At 35.6% G+C, this 17,802-nt stretch overlaps 1 protein-coding gene across 2 annotated transcripts in view; it reads left to right on the top strand.

Moving 5' to 3' along the window:
• The window catches only part of LOC150099370 (uncharacterized), a 462,639-nt gene that overhangs the window by 43,281 nt on the left and 401,556 nt on the right, over window positions 1-17,802 (top strand). For both annotated transcript variants that reach the window (XM_090403434.1, XM_090403433.1), the window contains exon 6: window positions 10,928-11,127. In XM_090403434.1, coding sequence (XP_090259560.1) covers window positions 10,928-11,127 — 200 coding nt within the window. The remainder of the gene's footprint in view (window positions 1-10,927; window positions 11,128-17,802) is intronic.

The raw sequence follows: 17,802 nt of genomic DNA, 5'->3' as shown, positions 1-17,802 counted from the left end.
TGCTCTTAACATTCTCCAAAATATTTGATTTGGATTGTCATGATGATCTACTTAATCATCTTATCTTGTCATCTTATGGTCTTCCTTCTTTTCTTTATAATTGGGTAGGATTGGGTAGGCAATTCCTTGGTCGTTCATTACATATCATGGGGACTGATTTCCTTTTTTTCAGATTTTTCTATCCATGCTGGAGTGCTTACTTTTGCCAAATCCCTCTACCTTCTGAGCATAAGTGATCTTCTCTCACTAACCCCAAATGGTATCTGTATAGGTTTTGGTAATAATGCTACAGTTCATTCCTCCTCTCATTTAAAAATACCACAATATTAAAACATTCCAATTTTCAAGATGTTTCATTGTCATTTCTTTAAATGTTGAACTTCATGCTGTTGTCTGTTGGAATGGTAACAATCTAGTTTATTTCATCACTACCAAAAAATAGTTTCATGTTTTCTTATGAAGAATCTTAGTTTAACTCCTTGTGTCTTTGATAATGCAGATAATGTCAACAGACTCATTTAGCCTGCAGACATTTTTTCACCTAATACTGTTTTCACATTTGATAATATGCAGACACTACCTAAAGCTTCTTGATGATATTCAGAAGAGACCAGTTTGATTAATTCATAATCCATCTTTCACAGATTCACTCCAACCACTTTCTTACACATGATCTGTTTCAGCATGCCTTTTATTAGATGGTGCCAATAGCATTATTCTATTGAACGGCATGCATCCATCATTCCTCCTTTCCTCTAAGCTTATAAGAGTGCAACTGACTAATAACTGCTCAAACATTCTGAGAGTGAGTGCCATTTGGGTGGAGAGAATGAAGTACATGTTAGTAGAGGAGGCATTATTGATGGTAGACTAGAAAATATTAATATTGGAATTAATGTTGAACATGCAGCAATGGAAGTTCAGGAGAACAAAGTGGACCTCAATAAAGAAATAATATGCATGTGTGTTATTTATCCTTCATAAGGACAAAGCATGAAATTGAAAAATTGTAAAAATATCAAGAGATTAGCAAGGTTAAGAAGGAAAAAAGCAGGAGGTCTGTGTTAAGAATTGAGATCATATGAATAAATGAGAGAAACAAGGTGAGGAGAAAATATACAGAGAGTCCATGATCAGAGGAGTACATTTTCTCCTCTGATCAAGGGCTACTGCTGATGATAGTAGATGAATTGTAGCCAAAAACAATAGGAGACAGGCAGGCTGGTAAGTGAATGACAGTTCTTTTGAGGCAGTTTGGTGAGATTGGTCTCTAGATCAGGGTTTCCATACCAGAAAAAAAAGCATAAAAAATGCCAAAAAATGTATAAAAAAATTCCTTAGCCTATTTACAGTACTTATGTACCATAGCTTTACAACCTTTTGTGGGTAGGAGTCACATAAAAAATTATATTGCCTTGACTGTCACTACCATGAGTTGCCTTGGACTTGCACTACTTGCAGGCGCAAACTTGACTTTCTTGTCTGTTTGCTTACTTGGGAAATAGGATTAAAATCAAGTTTATATAAAATTACTTGGTATCTTGAATACATAATATACCCAAGTTAAAAAACTTTCTACATATATATATATATATATATATATATATATATATATATACTGCTCAAAACAATTAAGAGATATTCTTGTTAAAATTATTTCACACTAAAATGTATAATTTATTAAATTTGTAATAAATATCAATTATTTAAACAATATCTCATCAATTACACCCTATCCATAAGTAAGAAATATTTATTCACGTATAAAGTACCCAATAGTTATAATTATTTGCAGAAATTTATAATTATCCAACAGAAACTAAAATATCCACTAATTGTTTTGAGCAGTGTATATAGATAGATAGATTTTATTTCTTTTTATCATTTTTTTAAAATAAAAAAAAATAAATCTTATGTATAAGGATTAACTGGCTTTAGTTCTCTGCAGTTATGCAGAGAGTTTACAACAATCTGTAAGCAAAAACAAGTTTTTGCTTACAGATTGTGGAGATAAGGTAATATTACAAGTTACAAAGGGGGGAGGGGGGGGGGTTGAAAAGTTCTGATAAACACCTACAACAAAAAACGATATTGAAGCAACTCTTCTTATATATCCTAAAAGAAAAAGAACAAATTATTACAATTTGATGAAACATAGGGGGTTAAAGGGTTTTAAGATATGCTCTTTCTTATGTTATATCAGTTGCTTTAATATAATTTTTGGTCTGGGTGCTTATCAGAACATTTCAGGCCTCCCCCTTGTACGTAAGAATAACAGTTGTTATAAGATGTTACACTTTTCATACCAATAACAGTCATTATAGCATGATACTATACAGCTTACACGAATATATCAGTTGCTATAAGACAATATTACATATTTACATGAAAGTAACAGATGATCATTTTTCACACTGTTAAATAGCATCAAAAATTGTTTCTTCTTCCTTTTTTTGGGAGGGGGGGTGCAATGATGTCACTTCTATGTTGGAAAGTGGATTGTGATGCAGTCACCTTGCTCAGCCAAGAGTTGATTCATTTATTCCAGTCTTGGTGGAATATTTTTGGTCTAGGGTGTTGTTCTGTCTGTGGTGATGCTCATGTAGGATATGACTTCTCACCTTTTGTTTAAAGGCTGCATGGAAATGATTAGCTGTCTCTCTCAGTGAAACTGTTGTGTTATCTGGTATTGTGTGTCGAAGCTAGAACTTTTGCAGTGATGAAGAGGTAGTTGCAGATTGAATGGTTTTTTTGACTCTGCATGCACAAGATTGAGATATTCCTTTTCTGTATATAGACAACTGCAGGTTAAGGCTGCCATTTCCCAAGATGAATAGATTTATTTGGTGTTAATGGGGCATTCTAAGTATGCCGGACTGTTCCTGCTCAGTAGCAGAACAGACAGTTATTCAAAAGATCTGGGTTGAATCAGATCTCTTTCTATAATAGAGCAGAGTGGGTATGGCATTGTTCCATGTTCTCCACTGAATATTGGAGTCAGGTTTGGTGGTTCTTGTACAATATGGTAGGTCCCAGTGAGATAATGTTTGTTGTGATATGGGATTGTTCAATGAAGTGCTTTGGTTGGACTATTGTATTAGAATACTTTAAATTTTGTTTGAAGATGAAAGTCTCTCACATGCATTGTTGGTTTTTATCAAAAAGATAGGTACCAGATTTTCTGTCTCAGGAGGCATAATCTTCTCTTCTGTTATGCTATCAGGCATAGCCACTTGAAAAGCAGATTTCACAGTATGTATCTGCCCAGACTGATTCCCATATTCCAAGTTTGTGAGTGATTTTGGAAAGTGCCAGATAAGACTCATAAAAAGAATGTCATCCAAAACTTATGCATCACCACTCCATGAGGGAAAGAAAATCTCTCTCTCTCTCTCTGAGTGATGGAGTTTTTTACCATCATTTTGTGGAAGATGGGCTCCATGAAGATTTCAGGAAGGGATGCTGTCTTCACCATGCGCTGGAGGTTTAACTTCTTCCATCTTGTAAGCCTATCTTTGTAGAAATTTGTTAGATTCACTGGCATGTGGGCTCTTGTTACTCTTAAGGTTTTGGAAGAAAGGAGAGACACCTTAGTGACATAACTGAAAATATATTCACTGGTGCATTTGTGTGTCATTTCCTGTTGTTGGGTATTAAGAAAAAAAAATGTGAGTACAAAATGTTACCTGGGCTCAGTGGATGTCAAGTTTTGTCCTCTTTAAGAGAAGTACTTAGCTTGGAGTAAGAAAGCCAGTTTGTTTGGTTTTATATGAATTGATAGATGTATTTGTTTGGTAAATTGCACTGGTGGCATGAGAATCTTTACTGTATGCCAAAGGACACTGGTAGCTGTTTGATTAACAAGTTTTGCTCTTCCTCTTTTGGAGGCAGAGGCTTGTATTGCTGCCCACTTTAGTAGTACGTTTAATGAGTGCATCCCAGTTCTTGTTCACATAAGAGGGCATGTTACTAAGGTAAACCCCAAGTATTTGTTTCCTTCTGCAGACCAGTGACTAGATATAGGGGAGTCTGTTTAGTTTTTCCATTTGCCATAGCAGAGTCATGTGGTTTTTATGTGCATTTAGTTTGACTCCTAAGGCTGCTTGGTATTGTTGGTATGCTGTTTATATATTATAGAAATCCTCCTCTTTTCGAACTATAATTGTAACTTCGTCAGCATATGCTGTCAGAGTTATGGCTTGGTAAGAAAGTTTAGGATGCCCTAAGCAACATGTTTACTCTGGGTATAAAGGGTTCTATGGCAGTTGTGTAAAGAGGACTGGAAAGTAAACAGCATTGTTTAATACCTCTACTGTATGGGGAGCCTGTTGTTTATTTTCATGCAAAAGTGTGCTTTAGCATATAATATCTTAATGGATTGAATGATGCCTCAGCTAAAACTGAAGGCTTTCAAGCAGTTGAATAGGTAGGAATGTTCGATGCATTCGAAAGACTGTTAGTCTTTCAAATTTTGGTGGCATCTTGTTTTACAAGACCTACTGTTTCACTGTTAGCTATGCTTATCAGATCCCTTATGAGGTGCAGGTCTTCATGGATGGATCGTCCTGGGATAGAATATCTCTGGTACCTATCTATTATTTCATTCAGCATGGATTTAAGTTTGGTTGATATGGCTTTTGATATTATTTTGCAGTCAGTGTTTATAATGGAGATGGATTGCCAGTTTCCTAATTTTGTAGTGTCTTTATTTGTGATAAGCTTAATAACAGATGTTGTCATATTGGGTGGGAAGCCATTGGTATTGGCTTTGACATATATTCTGTAGAGAATAGGTCCAAGCTGTTCCCAGAAGGACTGGTAATATTCAGTGGTGAGTCCATCTATTTCAGAAGATTAATATTTTGGTTAAAAGATTAATCTTCTGAAAGGCACTTGTCAGAACCTGTAGCATGATGGGAAGTTCTGTCTTATAGCTGATCACTGGTGACAGACTTTTCACATCAGAGAGAATTATATTGGTGTATCGATGGATGCTGGGTTAGCTTGGCATAAGTTTTATAGTACTGCAATGCATATAAGAGGATTTCATCATGATCTTCTATAATGCTTCCACTATCTGTTATAACAGAAATTGTGGTGCAGTCTTGTTGGCATTTTTCCAGTGAAAAGAAATACTTTATAGGTGCATCTGCAAAGTTAATGTGCCTGTGTCATGCTCTTATCAGAGCAGATTATTTAAGACTGAATGTTTTCAGATTCCTTTGGTGACTATACTTTTGATAAATACCCTGACTTTAGCCTTAAAGATTGATCATCAATCAGAAATTGGTTGGTACATAGGCATGTCTCTGATGAGAGTAGTGATATAGGGTTTGGAGGGTTTGAGATATTCTGTATCCTGTAGTAAGCTGTTATTAAAGATCCAGTATGTCCCTCCTTTGTGTCCAGGGATGCTTAGAAGGATGGAATCATGGTCTAATGCATAAGATGGATGATATGCGATACTCCTTATGAAGGGTATTATAAGGGTATGCAAGGATGCATAGTATCTATTGAACCATGCCAGTTATAGGGCTCTAGTAGGACCACGTGTGGGGCCCTCCAGGAGAGCTTTTTCATGTGGGGGGCATGTATCTGAAGTTATAATTCAGCTTGTAGTTATTGATTATATCCTGGAGAAGCTGAGCTAGTGAGAGTCTATGTTCCTGGCATTGATGTCTGTCCATTGCAGGATCCAGAATGCAGTCAAAATATCCCTGTTAGTATGAGGTGGTCCTCATTGACTTTGCTGAGGTGATTTTGAATGAACTCTACTACCTGCACTGCAAGCTGTTCATCTTGTAGTATGTATAATTAATTATATGTATTTTCTTCCCAGTCTGAGTTCTAATGAGCGTATATATTGCACACCCAGGAAAAGTATTGATGATCCCTAATTTTAAGGTGCTTTTTTTGTGGATTCCAATAGTAACTCCTGATCCATGAATTTGTATAGTAGGACAGTGGTGCATGGTATATGGCCAATCCTTCCAGTGTTGATATGAAACTTTGCTGGTGGAATGGATGTTAGTTTCCTTCAGCATAACTATTTCTGGCTTGTGGACAAAGATATGCTGCAGGACAAGTCTGTTTCGCAGTGGTGTGGCACATCCTCTAGCATTTAATGAGAGAAAGTTTACTGGGGTGCTCATTATATCCTGATTCATTTTGTTTGAATGCAGTAATTCTCATTTACTTTAAGGATAATTATGCTGCCACTGGGATGCAAGCCATTTGATCAGGTAGTATATTCTTTTTCTGAGGTCGATGGTTTTTCTTCCTTATTTTCCTGCCAGAATGGTGTTCTTAGTTCTTCCAGCTGGGTAATAAGGCCACTGATGTCGATGGTGTACTCTTATGCTGTCAGCAGTTTTTGTGATGAGCCTCAAACTTTCTTAAGGAAGCTCTGAAGTTGTTCATTTGTTAGTGGGCCTTCAGTGTGAAGAAGACCTGCATTTTCAGTTTCTTCATCATCTGAGGACTCAGGAAGTTCGATCTCCTTGTTCCCCTCTATAGGCTGTTGGGAGGGGTTTCAGAATGTTTGGAAACAGAGATTCTCCATTGCAGCTGCATTGATTCATCTTTGGTTATTTTTCTGCTTTTTTTGTGTTATTATTTTCTTGCTTCTCTTCATTATTTTTTTATGTGAGTTTATTATTTGTCTATTTTCTATTTTCTTTTCTTTAGGATGGTTTTTAGATGATGTAGGCATAGGTTCTTCTGAGAGGTGAGTTTCATTAGCAGTACTAGATTTTGTATTTTCAGTATCTGGCTGAAAGTTTTGTACTTTAGATATTTGTTGTTTATTGGGGGATGCTCTGTTTTTTTGGGTTGGATGTTTCATGTTTATGGTTTTCTGATCCATTACAGTTAGTAGTATTGTTAGCTAGTTTCTCATTTTTGACTATATCTGGGAATGATATGGCCTTCTTCATGGCAGTTGAAGCACTGAGTAGCAACAGTAATGTAAAAGGTGTAAGGTACTCCGTCTATTTCCATATTTATTATTTCAGGTACGGAGCCAATTGCGTTGTCGCCAAAGTGCATTCAATCCTGTTTTCTAAAACTTTTGATGTGGACAAACTGAGGCTTAGTGGTAAAGATTTGCAGCATTTGGATTTTACCTGTCACTGCACCATATTTTGACAATCCCCGAAGCATTTGGTAACTTATTTCTGGTGGAACATTTAACACTGTTATGTTCGTGGGTACTGGTGCAATTGGTGAACATTCACATTGCATACCCTAATGTTTACTCCTTTTTCAATTAATGTCTCAGACCACAATGCATTATTAAAATACCTTTGCACGGTTCCAGCAACTCTTAAATGTGGTTTATATTTTTTGGTGGGACATGCTTTGCCACTGCATCTAGGTATTTCTCTAGTGGAGTATTTTCGATTGCAAAGATGACTATTCCGTTGTGTCAGGAAATGTGGTTGGTTAGTTGTGCATTTGTATGCACAGTAGCTATCCCAGTTGTGGGAATTTGCATATGGGTATTAGCTACACTATTGGCATAAGATAGATAGATAGAGAGAGAAAGAGTACTGACCTTTGTCCATTGCTTTTGGCAGGGCAGACTGATGTCTTTCCTTTTGTCCATTGCTGTGAGTAAGACTTTGGCTGCCGTTTATTCCATGGTTGTTGGAATCCTGCGACTTTTGACCAACTCTTGCTGCAAGTGGCGAAATATTGGTGCTGGATGAACTTTTGCTGGCCATTGCTTTGGGCAAATTCAGGGAAGGCATATGCTATGACTATTTCCAGAACTCTAAGCCATATTATTGTAGTGATAACAAAGAGAACAAAGAAAAATTTTAAAAAATTCCAGATAACTTTGTCTAACTTCACGAATTTAAAAAACTAATTTTATAGTGCGATAGATTGGGTATTTATGCTTATGCCAGTAAAATAACTTGCAGTTAATTGAAATATAAAACTCCACATAATTAACTTAAAGCAGGAGTGACCTTGTACATGTCTACTCCTCTTCACGACTAGATAGATAGATAGAAAATTTTTGGGTGAATGTGAGAAAAGATTAAAGCTAATAATAATGGTAAGTACCTATAGGATTTCTGTTCAGCACTTGAACTAAACATTACCAATGCTATCTTCCAACATAAACTTGATCATAAATAACATAGCACATGCAAGAAATAAGAAAAATCTTATTGATTATATTATTGTTGATAGTGATATATTTACATTGATTCAGGGTACAGGAGTACAATAAATGATAAAAATGAGTATAATATTGAAATAAAAATATTTACAAAAGTTTTGAAAAGAACTAAAAATGAGCTGCTTTCAGAAGTGAACTTTAGACCCAGATTTAGAGAGAAAAAGTGAGAGTTTGAAAACAAGAACCAAATCTTGGAAACTCACTGGCAGGCTCTGAAGAAAGCATTGTTGGTTCACTAGATAGGCATGTGATGAAATTTTTTCAGAAAGTTGAAATTTCATAATGAATTCAACAAGTTAAAAAGGCAGTCATGGAAAAATAAAGGATAATTGAAGTTCCTAGCAAGTAAGTCAGCATCTGGTAGAATAGAGAAACATGTAAAAATTTGTGTGTTAAAGTAGTTATATATAAAAGTCACAGCTGGTAAGAAGTTACAGAAGCTGGTAATTACTTCAAGATAAATATCATGAAGGTGGCTGTTCTGGAGGCTGTTGAAAAAGCTTGGAAATAGAAGAAAGAGAATTGTAAAAATAATCAAAGATAATAAAGATTAAAAAGTGAAGATATTCTGGATGTGTGGAGTAATTACTTTGAAAGGCTGTTAAATGAAGCTAGCAATAACTGAATAGTGGTAGAAAATATTCAAGAGGAATGCAACCAGGAGTATTGATAAATACTTGAGGTGGAAAAAGTCATCAGAAATCTGAAATGAACAGGCAGCTAGAATAGACAATATTTGAACAGATTTACACAATAATTGATATAAAACTTTTACATTAGTTGCATTGCATAGTTCATAAGGCCTGGTCAGAAAAGTATATTCCAGAGAACCAGAATTAGAGAGGAATTTTCTTAATGTGTGTCCTAAGAAAGATTTATGCAAGCATACTTGAGAAAAGACTAAGAACAATTGTGGAAGAGAGACTTTGTTAAAAAAACAGACTAGATTCTTTAATTAATACATATATTAGTATAATCCCGCCTACTAGTTTCGCTAGCGACTGTTTAGCTTTGTCAAGGCTCAAATGGTACACACAAAAAATATGAGAGAATACAGAAATGTTGCTAACTGTTAGGCAGTTAAGTTTGAACATATACGTGACAATGTGTGCATGTGTTGAGAAGCTTCAGTCAGTATCATGGATATGTGTTGTATGCACATGCGTTACATGATTTTTCGCGTATTGTAGTTCCATTAAACTGAGTGAGTTGATTAAGTTTTTCCATATATCTCTCAATATGGCACCCTGATTTCTGTTGAATTTGTTACCAATTCTTAATACCACTGCCGCTTCCTTGAAAATTCTGTAACCATAATCATTATCTAAGTATGGCATAGAGCTATTTTCCCAGTCAATTGCATGGTTGGAAGTTGAAAAGTGATGTGCTAAACCTGAGGAGACTGTCCTGTTGTGTTTGACATCCCCAACATGCTCCTTCTGTCTGATTTCCAGGCTTCTTGAAGTTTGCCCAATATATGAAAGACTGCACGTACATGGAATTCTATAAACACCTGGATATTTGAAAAATGGTACACTGTCTTTAAGAGATCTTAATACTTGTCTGATGGTAATAGTTGACTTAAATACCACTCTTATGTTGTGAGATTTTAACATTCTCACTAATCTTGAAGAGACTGATACATAAGGAATGACTACTGTTGAAGCGTACTGGGTGACTGTTCCTTGTTGTTGGAGGTTGTCTTTATAAAGGAAATTGTTGATGATGTTTGTAGGAAAACCATTCTGCAATAGTGTTATAACAATTTGAGAAAGTTCTGTCTATACCTCTTCTTCTTCGTCTGAAATAAACTTTTTGGCTCTGTTCCGTAACATGTGAATGATGCTATGTTTTTGTGATCTATGATGGTTAGAAGAATAATGTAAATAATGTCCAGTATCTGTACTTGATACTAATTTGGTATTAAGAATGGGTAACAACCTCAACAGAAATCAGGGTGCCATACTGAAAGATATACAGAAAAACTTAATCAACTCACTCAGTTTAACGGAACTACAATACACGAAAAATCATGTAACGCATGTGCATACAACATGTATCCATGATACTGACTGAAGCTTCTCAACGCATGCATGCATTGTCACGCATATGTTCAAACTTAACTGCCTAACAGTCAGCACGTTTCTGTATTCTCTCATATTTTTTGTATGTACCATTCGAGCCTTGACAAAGCTAGACAGTTGTTAGCAAAACTAGTAGGTGGGATTATACTAATATATGTATTAATTAAAGAACCTATGGTCTCATAACCACAAAAAGTCTCATTTTTTAAGACTAGATTCTTATGATTCAGTCTTAAGTTTTGTAGATCCAGAAAATGCATATGACATGGTGCCAAGAGAAAATGTTATCTCTTCCTGAGGTGTTAATTTACACATTCCTGAGGTGCTCATGCATTCCTAATGTAGTAGGGTCACTTATACCTTAAAAGACTGAAATATAAGAACTGACAGTATTGGATTCTGACAAATAACTTGCTAATTTGGAAGAAACTTATCAGTTATGTGTTGCTAATTGTAAATTTATCATATAACACTATCATAGTATTCAGTGCACTTCTTGGTGGTACATATCACGAATTTGATTATGATGCTATTGTCTAAAAAACATAATTACCATGTTAGAATTTTCAGTCTGTTTCTGTTATTAAACTTGCAAAACAGTATTTAACCTAAGGAATAAAATATGCACTAATTAGTTGTTTTCTGTGTATTTAAGAACACCTTTAATGATGGCCAGCAAAGCTGGGTGTGTACCATTAGTATCTCTTCTACTTGATTCTAATGCAGATGTATCAATGAGAGATTCAAATGATTTGAAAGCTGAAGATTATGCATCAAAAGCAAATAACTTGGAGATTATAGATTTACTTATACAGTCACAAACTGAAGGAAAAGAAAATTTAGAAGAAACAGCAGGTATTTTGGACTTAACAAATCCTTCTTTAATAATTTCTAATATTTCAGTGTATTGCAGATATCAAGAAGTGCAATCCAGATCTGGAACATGTATAAGTAATACATATATACTAAAATAATAATATATTTTATTATTTATAATAAATTTAATTTTTATTATTTTATAATAATTATAAATATTTTATTATTTATAATAATAATATATTTGCCAGCCTGGTTGGCTGATCGGTTAGTGTATCTACTTTGTAGCCAATAGGCTACAGGTTTGAATCCCACCAAGAGCATTGATATTTTTGATCGCCTTTAAGTTGGCAGTGAATTTCATTTTACATTATAATATATTCTTATACTCTTGAAGTAGAGAGGTCAAAATAAAAAGGTAAATTAATTTGAAAGAAAGTTTTTATTATTGTTATTATAAAATGGTGTAGTATGTAGTAGAAGCAGTGCTTGCATCTGCCGTACAAAGTCTTTTATTTTAGTTTAATATTAATAGTTTTAATAATTATTTTTGATAGCATTTAACTTGCTTATGATTGTAAAGTTGTGTGTTTCTTTGTGAAATTTAATATATGATATCATTCAGAAAGTGTTTTTCATGGACCAGTGCATGTGAGGAAAAGGCCAAGAATTATTTTCTGAGTTTAGCATGAAGGATTTTGTAGAATGTAGTGTGTGTGCATGTTCAATGTACTCATTGTCAAGAGTCAGTGGGTTATAGTGTGGAAGCAAGAGTGGAAAGAGAGAGAGAGAGTTGGAAATGTTTTGTGTGTGTGTGCAAGAAATGCGTTATCCAAAGTGAGAGAATGAAGTAGCTAATATTAATGATCTAAAGCAACATAGCCAAAGTGTTGTAGAGAATGTGGAAGGATTGAATGATAGGTGTGAAATATGAATGAGAGCATGAAAAAATTGGCTGAAGGTAATGTAGATGATGAGATGACAGTAAGGAGTGAAATAGCATAACTTACGTGACATCCTTCACACAACAAAACATGAGCTAGAGCAACTGTAGAAACAATTGCTGTGTGGTACATTACAGCCTTTCTTCACAGGATCACCAAGAGTCAAAAATGACTGGATGGCACATAACAACATCAGGAGGGAGAAGGAAAGAAAAAGTGAATTGCTAAAGTATGAAAGTGCAAGAAACTGGGAGTAAGGAGAAGGTGTTGTATTGAGATTCGAGATAAAAGGTATGCATAATGAGAATGTGGCGAAAGCATGTTTTCCAGGTGCAAAGATCAAGGATATAAGCGAAGTTGTTAGTTTGCAGAGGGAAGAAGTGAAAAAATTGATTGTTTTGGCTAGCACAAATTATTTGAAAGGTGAGCAATATGCTATGGGAGAAGATACAAAAGAGTTTCTGATAGAAGTGAAAAAGAAGAGCAAGAAAGTAAAGATTCAGTATTCTGCCTTAGTGTAATGGATGGAAATGAGAAAGGTTGCTAATGAGGTGAGAAGATTTTGCAGTTTATAGATGTATGGAGTGAATTTGATGGATGAAAGGACTTATATTATGCTTGATGGACTGCATTTGAATGGTGTTAGAGTTAGATGTGTGGAGAGAGTGTTGTTCAGTGAGAAGTTGGAAATGCAAAATCAGGAAAACTAGAAGTAATTGGGGGGGGGGGGATGCAGTCAAGTGTGGGTTTAGCCAACCCCAGGATAAATGAATGTATGTATAGATATGATTATGCAATGCTGAATGCAGTTTCATGAGTTCCAAATCTGAATGGGTTGGTAATGACATTACCAAAGAGTGACTGTGATTCCAAAGAGAGGCTTAAATGCATGTGCACAAATGCCAGATGTATCAGAAATAAAGGTGAGGAGTGTGACTTTTTTCCTTGACTACTTGTATTAGAAACCATAACTCATTTTAGGAATGTTAGTCAAGTGAGTAATATTTATTATCCGACTAGTTTCACCGATTTTTGCTATCGACATCTTCAGGGATACAATTGGTAAGTGATATGAAAGTAACAGACTAGGTTTTAACTGACAGTTCTAATTCATACAAAATTAGTACTGTGCGTGAGACAATACACGTGTCGTGGGTACATGATTTATTTGTTGGGATACATAATGTACTTGGCATGAAAGTTCATTTCTTTGATGTAAACACCAAAAACTGAAGAATTTGAACCAACAAAATTAGAAGTTAAAGAGGATTTTTGCTTGAGATGGTTCATTTGAGGCTATCTGGTGCAAGATAGAGTCCACTAAGACAAAATATACTGTGATATAGACCAGAGGTCCACTGGAAGTCGTGGATGCCATGTATTGGCAAATTAGCACAATGCAGATAGCAATTATTATGGGGGGGGATATGGCAAGATGAAAGTGGAATTTAAGGTATAATTATCTGAAACAGCATGTCATGGAGACTATGGATTTGAGGATGCTGAATCTGTTAATACCATCAGATGATGCATCCATAACCAAGGTAAGCACTCTACTTCCAGTTAGTGAGAGTCACCATGCTGTCTTGTTCTGGAGCAGTGCCATGGTTTAAGAAGCTACAAGAGAAGAATGTCAGTAGGGCATAGGAAGTGGTGGTCAGGGATTGTTTGTGAGCAGCAGAATCAGGCTGCATACCCATACTCAGGAGGACAAACCAAGTATGAGTTAAGTGGATGAGTAGAGATATAAAGCAAGAGATGCAAAAAAAGAAAACATTGTGGAGGTAATATAAAGAAAAAAGATGATCAGCATACTCATGAGCAAACTGGTAGAAAGGCTTATGTGTTTGTCATACATGTTGATTAATTTTAATGGTATAGATGAGAACACAGACTGATAAGAAAATAACTATTTATTAATTTATTGCTGATATTTCACGGGTATTCTATCCAGCATCTTCAGATCACAAAAACAGTTTGTTACAATACACAAAACAACAACAATCCAGTGAGACTAGTTTGAACAATTGTAACATACAACACAAAGCCCAAAGTCCTATATTTAGTCACCATCTATGATTAAATACACACACACAGAAAGTCTATTAATTAGGTCTTAAGATGACTGTCTCCCAAATCTTTGGCAAATTTATACAGCCATACATGTTGAGGTTTGGAGTATGTTTCAGGACTTCTGTTGATTCCAAGAACAATCTCTGACTTATAACAACTTCTGTGCAGTACTTTTTTTTTTTTCCAATTGATCCTTTGTGCAGGGGGTATTCAAGGCATGGTCTGCTAGACCCGACTTGTCATAGCGATAGTGCCAGATGTATTTTTTATGTTCACTGAGGCGGATGTCTACAGTTCTTCCTGTCTGCCCATAGTAGGCTCCATCACACAAACAGGACACTTCATAGACTCCTGGATGTGATAAAGAAGAGATTCTGTCCTTGGGTGAAAGGATGAGAGTTGTAAATTTGACATACAGTTTAAATATGGTGCACAGCTAATGTTTCTTAAGCATTCTAGATATATTTTCAGATGTGCCTTGAATGTATGGGATGCTGACAGTTTTGCTGTAGTCTTCTGTGATAGACAGTGGAAGGGGGATTTCTGGGGAGCATTTAGTATTTTGCCTATCTTATGGGGATTATAGCCATTGGCCAAGAAGGTGTGACATAAGTGAGTGAGTTCAGCAGCAAGAGCAATGTCATTAGAACAAAATGCTCTCGCTCTGTGGGCTAGTTTTTTTAAGATACCATACTGTTGAGATGGGTGATGGTGTAATTATTTGTGCAAATATCTCCCTGTATGTGTGGGTTTTCTATAAACTAAAAATGATAAGGAACCATCTGGAAGATGTGTGACTGTCTGCCCTTCCTGGATACACTAACTATAAGGTGAATGTCTTGCTAGACATTCACTTTACAATGGAAGCTAATGTCTAGCAAGACAAACTTGCTAGACATTTAGCTAAGCTACTAGCCACTCTCACAAACAATTCTCCCTTGTTTGTAAAAACTTCTGCCCACCTCAAATGCATTTTAGAAAACCATACCTTAAAAAGTTCAGACATAATGGTGAGTTTTGATATCAATGTACCATTAATTGAAACCATTTATTTACTAAAGTCACACTTTCCCCTTAATATATTTGGACTTTTTAAATTCACAGTACATGCAGGTTATTTTACATGGAAATTATATACAAACAATTAGATTGGACAGTAATGGGCTGTCCCATCTAATTGTCCCCTTAGTCGACATCTACATAGAACACTTGGAAAAGCTGGCTATCAACAAAGCCACTCTCAAACCAGTGCTTTGACTACACTATGTTGATGATGTGATGGCTATTTGGCCACATGGCCAAACTTGGATACATTCTTAGCACATTTAAATAGCCAACACCCAAAAGTTCACATTTCAATTGAACTGGAAGCTAATGACTGTCTGCCCTTCATAGATACACTAATCACACGTCTTCCAGATGATTCCTTATCATTTTTGGTTTATAGAAACCCCACACATACAGGGAGATATTTGCACAAATAATCACACCATCATCCATCTCAACAGTATGGTATCCTAAAAAAACTAGCCCACAGAGCGAGAGCATTTTGTTCTAATGACATTGCTCTTGCTGCTGAACTCACTCACTTATGTCACACCTTCTTGGCCAATGGCTATAATCCCCATAAGATAGGCAAAATACTAAATGCTCCCCAGAAATCCCCCTTCCACTGTCTATCACAGAAGACTACAGCAAAACTGTCAGCATCCCATACATTCAAGGCACATCTGAAAATATATCTAGAATGCTTAAGAAACATTAGCTGTGCACCATATTTAAACTGTATGTCAAATTTACAACTCTCATCCTTTCACCCAAGGACAGAATCTCTTCTTTATCACATCCAGGAGTCTATGAAGTGTCCTGTTTGTGTGATGGAGCCTACTATGGGCAGACAGGAAAAACTGTAGACATCCGCCTCAGTGAACATAAAAAATACATCCGGCACTATCGCTATGACAAGTCGGGTCTAGCAGACCATGCCTTGAATACCCCTGCACAAAGGATCAATTAGAAAAAAAAAAGTACTGCACAGAAGTTGTTATAAGTCAGAGATTGTTCTTGGAATCAACAGAAGTCCTGATATAATAGTGTTTCATTCAGGATTTAACATAGTCTGCCATTCCCTGAGCCAGATTTGTTCATCAGACAAATAGTAAATTATTCACTTACTGATGTATATTCCATAATTATAAAATAATTGTATGTTCTGATAGTTGTTAGTTATTTATCCTGTACTAATTCTTTGTAGAGTATATATATCCTATGTGAACTGTGCACGGAAACTCGGAACTTAGTCTGTTTATGTAAACCATTGACAAGGACATAGCCATTATAACAGAAATTAAGTGCTATATGAAATTACAAAGTTATCCCCCAGCGCACATTTTGGCACTAGTTACTATGCCGAGCTAACGAAGATACATGAGGCGGATTTTGGCGTGAAGAAGGAAGGTGGAGAGATGCGCTGTTGAATAAAGAGAGAAATGAGGTGCAAAGGATAGAACCGGGGTTGAAAAGACAAGGGAGCTCTAGGTTTTTCTCTTACTCTTTCGCAGGCTCTTGTTTGTATCCTGATTCTAATTCCCTCATCTTGTAATTGTGAAAGACGAGAGGCATGACAGGGATTGCCAAGGAAACCTGAAGGATAGACAATTTTAGAGCAAAGCAAGCATGAATTCCCGAGCCAACAAGAGCATTAGGGTGAATCTGGATCCTATCGAACTAAAGTGACTTAAGAGAGAAAGCTATTGAGAGTCAAGGAAGTGTTTTCCAGAACACGTGATAATAGGCAAAGTATATCAACTGTCCCGGTAAGGAAATCCTTTCTATGTCTTTTGTGAACGTAGTTACAATAAAGAAGTGTATTGCCTTAATGACAGTTCAAGTTTGAACGTGTGATATCTTGAAGCTTGTTCCAAGAGAATGTGATATAAGTTAGAAACTGGCTGACTTAGATTTACTGTGATAGATTGACAGGACTTTAGAATTCCGTCATGTGTATTTAGCAATATGTGCTTTGTATATCCTGAACAGCTAAGTAGAGTCAATAATTGAAGTATATTGAATAGATAACCTTTGTCTAAAAGTTGTGCTAAGAAGTTTAAAACTCTAAGAAGGGTAGAAATCTATATGTTAAGAATTTAACCATGCTGAGTATACTCTACTGTGAAGTTACTATTGACTTAATAAGAACTTCTTTATTTCATGATCATTTTAGTTATATATAAATCTTCTTTGATTAATGTAAATTCATGTGTTAGTGTATTAAATGTTTTTATTTAAATTGAATCTTGTGCTTGCCTCAGTTCATTTCATTGCACCACTCATTTTAACAGTTCGGATCTAAGCAGAAACTCTATTTAATGTGAAAGTAAGGAAGGATTAGAGAACCACGAGTGCTATATAACTTAAAGGCAATTTGATTAAGGAAAGTTCTTTTTCTTTTTAGATTACTGTAGCATTGTACTTGCTGATGATTGATTCCTTAATATTATTCTTACAACCATGGATACAGAGTGGCGCAGTTAAATATAAATTTTCTTTGTGTTCGAAAATAGAATCAATCAGCAGAAAGAATTAGGGAATTACTGACCTCGTTGATAACCTCCTTCATTCATTTAACTCTTGTACAGTATTACCCATATAGAGATTAGGCCTAGACTGTCTCATGACTGAATACCAAAAATAAACT

The sequence above is a fragment of the Typopeltis vanoorti genome, chromosome 14 (genome assembly GCF_054136105.1).
Source record: "Typopeltis vanoorti isolate ZY-2024b chromosome 14, IOZ_Tvanoo_1.0, whole genome shotgun sequence".
Taxonomy (NCBI): Eukaryota; Metazoa; Arthropoda; class Arachnida; order Uropygi; family Thelyphonidae; genus Typopeltis; species Typopeltis vanoorti.
This window is presented reverse-complemented; position numbering and strand designations above follow the sequence as displayed.